This window comes from Spea bombifrons, chromosome 11 (genome assembly GCF_027358695.1).
Source record: "Spea bombifrons isolate aSpeBom1 chromosome 11, aSpeBom1.2.pri, whole genome shotgun sequence".
NCBI classification, from domain to species: Eukaryota; Metazoa; Chordata; class Amphibia; order Anura; family Pelobatidae; genus Spea; species Spea bombifrons.
Window position 1 is genome coordinate 7,828,636 of NC_071097.1, and position 7,274 is coordinate 7,835,909.

General features: G+C 40.2%; 1 protein-coding gene across 1 annotated transcript in view; it reads right to left on the reverse strand.

Moving 5' to 3' along the window:
* Nucleotides 1-221: 221 nt before the first annotated feature.
* The window catches only part of LOC128468735 (transmembrane protein 132A-like), a 50,133-nt gene continuing 43,080 nt past the window's right edge, over nt 222-7,274 (reverse strand). The window contains exons 10-11 of the mRNA XM_053450516.1: nt 1,930-2,124; nt 222-1,754 (exon numbers count right to left, since the gene is read on the reverse strand). Of these exons, the coding sequence (XP_053306491.1) occupies nt 609-1,754; nt 1,930-2,124 (1,341 nt within the window). The 3' untranslated portion in view covers nt 222-608. The remainder of the gene's footprint in view (nt 1,755-1,929; nt 2,125-7,274) is intronic.

Below are 7,274 nucleotides of genomic sequence, written 5' to 3' on the forward strand. Positions count from 1 at the left end.
CATAGATGATCTTTTCTCCATAAAATGAATGCCTAAAATTATCCAAATTATTTTCAAATGAAGCTGGTATATATATATATATATATATATATATATATATATATATATATATATATATATATATATATATATATATATATATATATATATATATATATATATATATATATATATATATATATATATATATATATATATATATATATATATATATATATAAATTGCACTCTTTGGCAGCTTCTATTTAGAGCGATGCTTCAATTCTTTCTTAAAGTATTACATATAAGAATAATTTCAAATTTCAATTAGCTACCCATCTCATTTTTCTTTACAGGGTGCCCTTAAAATAAATAATATAGACAGTAAAAAATGTAGAAAAAAAACCCCAATCAACGCTGGAGAAAAAGTCGCTTGTACAATACTCAACCACTTGTGCTTTGTTAGCAAACCCCAATTTCAGTTTCACAAAAGGGGAAACCTTCACTGAAAAACACTGATAATTTGGTTTCCTTAACAGATCCTTATTTGTTAATTACATGACGCCGTGAAGAAAATTATATTATGTAGATCACAGCTGGCCTTCTTTTTATTCCACTGCACTACTTGTATTAAGTCAATCTTCTGACACTAACACCAACATCCACTCCCCCCCTCCCTCGTGGTCTCTCGCTGCGTCTATCACCAAGAGGTGGCGTTTCCCCTCTTATCCTTTCCATATAGCTCATGATCTCCTGGGGTTCTTTAATGCCCATGTCTTTGCACACCCACATGATATCCTCCTCACTGGCAACAAGGATGGAGCGCACAGAAGGATCATCTGGCATTCGCTCCACTCTTCGTTCACCTTCTCTGGAAGCTGCAGTTCGGAAAGACATTACATGAGGATTCTTGGCTTCCAGGCATGCCCCGGAATGACTCGGTGTGGAGAATGACCGAGGATCAGGTTGGAGGCTGATGCTGGTCTTAGGTCCCTGGGGGTTTCTTACCGGATGGAAAGTACTGGTAAGGCTCTGAGACCCTCTATCTATTCCCTCCCACTGTCCATTCTTTTCTTCTTCCTCGCCTACTTCCTCTCCTTGAGTCACTGGAACATCACCTTCTGGACCCTCCAGCCAGACCCAGTTGGGGGCTTCAGGATTTCCTTGGCATTCAGGGGGTGATTTTTTCCTGTGTCTCATAATGAATGCCACACAACTAAGAAAAAAAAGGAGTGTAAGAAGAGTGAAGACGGCAAGAAGTCCATACAGCCCTTCTTGGAGGCCTGGGACCCATCGTGTTTTAACAATGTCATTGGCACCATTAATTGAGCCATCCTCTTCAGAGATTGGGCCATCACTTCTCAGAATAATGTCACTAGTGCCTGGGATGACATTACTGGCACTTGAAGTGTCTCCATCTCTGCTGTGAAGGTCATTGTTACTCTGGATCACATCCTTGGTAGAATGACCACCAAATTCGGTTCCATTGTTGGGGAATGTAACACGGAAATACCCGGCACTGAGCACACCTGTGTTTTCTCCATTTCTACATCGTTCTGGAATTAAGAGTGATAAACGAAGTAAAGGCCATTCCCCCAGGCCCTCAAACACAAGCACAGGCAAGGACCAAGAGCTCACTGAGACAACAGGGCGACGAACAGAGAGCACAGACGGGTCAGAAGAGACAATAGAAAGAGACAGCTCCGAAGGATCATAGAGTGTCACTGGAGAGACAGACATGTCGCTAAACACTAGCCAAAGAGATAATATTGACTCCTGAAAGGGTAAAAAAAAAATGGAGTTAGAAATCCAGTATGGTAAACAGGACAAAAACCTTGAAACACCTGTACTTATTACAGAAAATTAAGACATGTGTAGTAGTGCCAAAGAAGTCAAACTAAAGCATCATTACAGACAAGCAACAGCATTAAGCTGAACTAAAATTGAATACCTGTTTTGGTACCATTGGTGTTTCCTGAGACTGACACCAGACTGTAAAGACACCAGGATGCTGCATCTCATATGGATCCACAGACAATGATATGCCCCATATTAAGTGAGAACGCAATTCCAATATGGAGACTGTTTCAGATGAAACAATGATAGTCTGTTCACCAAGGATGGAATGTGAGAGAGGAGACCTCACCTAGTTTGACAAAAGTGTAAAAAAAAGAGAGAGAGAGAGAAAGACAATATCAAAAAGAGTCTTAAAAAGACCACCCAAACAATACTGTATATTTTTTTCATGCTACGTATTGCTTAGCTAGCTCATGTATATAATGTAAAATTCATTTAAATAAAATAAAAAAAATATGAAACACAATTTCACAATTTACACGTTATAAATATGCACACGTAATGTAAATAAAATTAAAGCTTCAAATATATGAACTTACTTGTCCTGAGTTTGATAACACTTCATATGCCTAAGATTTTTATCCATAGCTGGCATTTACAAGCAGGTATAATGAAGTGTACATCAATTATTTGCAAACTGTATATTTTTAAAATTTTGCATACTGAGAATTTGACATGAAAACCGACCCACAAAAAACCAGCCAACCTAGGCTATTTAACCCCTTAAGGACAATAGGGGTTTTTACTCGTAGTATATTGTGAGACAATGGCTCTTTTAACATTTTTCAGTGTTGCTGTTTAGCTGTGATTTTCTTCTTTCTCATTTCATGCTCCCACACATATTATATATTGTTTTTTTCAGGACAAACAGGGCTTTCTTTAGATACCATTATTTTTATCATACCATCTAATTTACTATACAAAAAATGATAAAATATGGTGATTTTTTGTTAAAAAATTACTTTCTCTCACTTTTTAAACAAAAAAACTTTTACTCATCTGCAAAAACTAATGAAAAAACCTACTAAATAGATTCTACTATTTGTCCTGAGTTTAGAAATACCCAATGTTTTTATGTTTTTTTGCTTTTTTCTACACGTTTTGGGGCAATAAGTACAGGTAGCGTTTTGCTATTTCAAAACAATTTTTCCCCAAAGCTGGTCATTCTGCCCCATGTGCCATTTCGGGTATCTTTGAAGCCGGCCAATGCAATTGACCCCATCAAACCATATATATTTAAAAACTAGACACCCCAAGGTATTTGAAATGCTGGTATTTTAACCCTTTCCATGCACTAATTCTACCACTAGCCTTTGTCAAACTTTATGGTAGTAATTTTTTTTTGTATTTTATTCACACACGTTGTACTTCAGATATAAATTTACCGCTCCTGGTATATGTCCCTGTCAAACACCCCCCCAATATGTGTTCAGTAACATCTCCTGAGCACAGTGATACCCCACATGCAGGGGTTTGTTGGGTTATTTGGGAGGCAAAAGGCCACCTTTGTGAGGTGTGTATTTTTTTACATGTAACTATATATATATATATATATATATATATATATATATATTTTGTTTTTTTGAATTTTTTTTTTATTAAATTTTTTTTTAATTTTTTTTTTTTTACAATACACTGAGGCTGTGTAGCCCCCTCTGAGGCTACACAACCTCAGTGTATAGTTAAAAAACGTCATTGCCTCAGTGAAGAGGCAGGTGAGTGATTGACAGACCAGGTCACTGGTCTGTGGTTTAACCCACCGATCGCCGTGATTCACTGTGAATCACGGGGATCGGGAAGTTGTGAAGCCCCCCCCCCCCCCCGGAGCATTGCAGGCTTGCCTCAATGAAGAGGCAGCCTGGAATGCCCCTCACCCGATTTGCATCGGGTTCAGGGGGGGGGGCGGTTGACAGACCAGTGATTTCAGTCACTGGTCTGTCGTTTGACCCACCGATCGCCGTGATTCACTGTGAATCACGGCAATCGGGGGGGTTGTGAAGCCCCCTCTGGGGCATTGCAGGCTTCCCTCAACAAAGAGGGAGTCTGGAATGCCCTTCACCAGATTTGCATCTGGTTCGGGGGGCGTGATTGACAGACCAGTGATATGAATCGCTGGTCTGTCGTTTAACCCACCGATCACCGTGATTCACGGTGAATCACAGCGATCGGGAGGTTGTGAAGCCCCCTCTGGGGCATTGCAGGCATGCCTCAATGTAGAAGCAGCCTGGAATGCCTCTTACCCGATTTGAATCGGGCTCGGGGGGCGTGTTTAACAGACCGGTGATTTGCATCGCCGGTCTGTTGTTGAAACCGCCGATCTCCGTGAATTGCGGAGATCGTAAGGTTGCAAAAGTTTTTTTTTTGGTTTGCCTGGATAGCCTCACTTGTGAGGCTTCCAGGAAAACCGCGATGCCGCCGATCGCGGCGAAAACGCCGCGGTAAACGGCAAATAACGTTACCACGTACATGTACGGGCATTGTCGTTATCGCGTTGCACGGCAACCCCGTACATGTACGTGGATTGTCGTTAAGGGGTTAAATTTGTCATGCAACCATTTGACCTCTTTTAAACTGAATGTTTTCTACTGAATGGGTTAAAAAGTTTGCTTTAACATCACCTGAAAAAGGGTAATACCGTATTTGCTCGATTATAAGATGAGTTTTTTTCCAGAGCAAATGCTCTGAAAAATACCCCTCGTCTTATAATCGGGGTCGTCTTCTAATCAGACCCCAAAAAAATGGCTGGGGCCATGCTGCTTACCGGTCGCGAGCAGCGTCTCTTCCGTTAGAAGCAGGAGGACAGGAAGCTTGTAGCTTCCTCACAGAACTCTATCTCCCCCTCCCTCCTCTGGGGGCGGGGCCAGAGCAGTTGCTCGTACAGCCAGTCCCCTGCAGAAGTCTTCAAGTGAGAGATCTGCAGTTCAGGTAAGGGGGTGGGGGAGGGTTTTTGGGTAAGTATGTGTGATTAATGTGTGAAGTATGTGTGATTAATGGAATGAATGAGTATTTAAATGTTTGTGAATGTGTGTTTGTGTGTGATAGCATGGATGTGTAAGGGGGGTGGGGGTTGTAGCATGGCATAGGGAGGCTGTAATCCCACTACTATCATCCCCAGGTTCCAGCATGTACTGGCTGCCTTGGCTTGATAGGAGTGTGATTGCTGTTAGCAGCAATCACACTCCTATCAAGCCAAGGCAGCCAGTACATGCTGGGTTAAAAGGCATATCATGGGGCTGAGTGGCATATAGGGGGTTAAAATGCATTTCTGGACCTCCAGAAATGCATTTTAACCCCCTATATTCCACTCAGCCCCATGATATGCATATATACCTCCAGAAATGCATTTTAACCCCCTATATGCCACTCAGCCCCATGATATGCCTTTTAACCCCCTATATGCCAGGGTATAAGGCATATCATGGGGCAGAGTGGCAAATAGGGGGGTATAAAGCATTTCTGGGGGCAGAGTGGCATAACTGGGGGGGGCAGGTTGGCAAATAAAAGGAAATTTAAAAAATATATTTACATGAATTAATATTTACTGGTAAAACTTTTTTTCCTATAGAGTCGTCTTATATTCAGGCTTTTTGTTTTTTTCCTAAATTAATATTTTGATTTTGGGGGGTCGTCTTATAATCGGGGTCGTCTTATAATCGAGCAAATACGGTATATCCTACATGCAAAGGTTTTTATGCTTTGAGGGAAATGGACCAAAATGATCCCTAACAGGACATCATTTTTGTTTGTTTTTTATTCATATTTTATAACAATTCTGCTATGTATATACAATGAAATGCTAGAAAAAAGTACAGGACTCTTAAAAAAGTGCCTGATGGCAATCTAGGTATACATAAACAAAATTATGAGGGTGAAAAAAGTATAGTGGGGCAATTTAAATGGAGTCCAGGAGAAATGGGATTATTTAAAAGTTGTATTATTAAAGATAACAGAAAATTTTATTAGGCTGGTCAGTAAGAGTAAAAATTAAAGAAACCGCTGTGGTGCTCTGCAGAAGTGGCCAAAATCGTAAAAGACAAGAAGTTATCCTTTAGTAGATACAAAAATACCCAAAGTGAGGAAGACAGACAGATCTATAAGAAAGAGATAAAACATGTGTTAGACATATAAATGAGAAAAGGAAAATAAACAAGGATTAGATTAAAAACAAAAGAAGGAATGTGTGTAGAAGAGGATAAAGGTTTAGCTGACTGCCTCAATGAATATTTGTGTTCAGTTTTTAAAAAAGAAAACGAGGGAAAGGGACCTCAGTTAAGAAAAATGACTGAATCATTTGAAATATGTGAGTTTATCGAGGCGGAGGTTCTACTTCAGTTGTCTAAGGTAAAGACAAATAAGTCGATGGGGCCTGATAGGATACACCCCAAGTTATTAAAAGAGCTTGGTGATGTACTAGCAAAACCGTTAACTGATTTATTTAACGAATCATTAGTAACGGGAGTTGTCCCAGGGGATTGGAAATTAGCGAATGTTGTGCCCATTCACAAAAAAGGCAGTAGGGGGGAACTACAGGCCAGTAAGTCTTACATCTGTAGTGGGAAAATTAATCGAAACCATGTTAAAGGACAGGATTGTTGAACATCTGAGGTCACATGGGTTTACCTTGAGCATGCCAGACGAATCTTATTAATTTTTTTGATTGGGTGACTAAAGTAATTGATCAAGGTGGTGCAGTAGACATTGTGTATCTGGATTTCAGTAAGGCCTTTGACACTGTCCCACATAGAAGACTTATAAATAAACTGCAATCTCTGGGTTTAGATCCCAATGTTGTTGAATGGATTAAGGAGTGGCGTATATTCAGAGCAAGGTCTTGTTACCAGTGGGATACCTCAGGGATCTGTATTTGGACCCATTCTCTTTAATATTTTTATTAGTGATATTGCAGAGGGTCTTGATGGAAAGGTATGTCATTTTGCTGATGACACAAAAATTTGCAACAGGGTTGATGTTCCTGAAGGAAGAAGCCAAATGGCAAATGATTTAGGTAAACTGGAAAAATCCTTACCTCGGCTTCCCATTTCAAGATGAGCAGTCTCCAGCTTTCATATTTTGGGGGGGCACATGGACCAAAGTGGGTGGGAAATTATAAAATGCTACTGTAAAAAGGAAGGCATGATTGACAACCAACTGTATGTCAATGAAGTGAAATGGTGTTATGATGCAGAGATCCAATGGGCAAAGCCTCTCTATACAGGACCTTAAAATGGTCTCAAACATTAATGGAGATTCTTCTCTGCAGAGCACATGGCAAATCAGTTAGGACATTTGGTCACCTTCCACTCACTCCCCCAGTGCAATGTCCTTTCCCTTTTCTATCACCTAGGTCTCTAAGGGTCACTGGAGAAGATAGGTTACCAGGGGAGTGTCCAGCAGAAGGAGGACTTATTGTGTTTATAAAGTCCTGCCAACTCTCTCTCT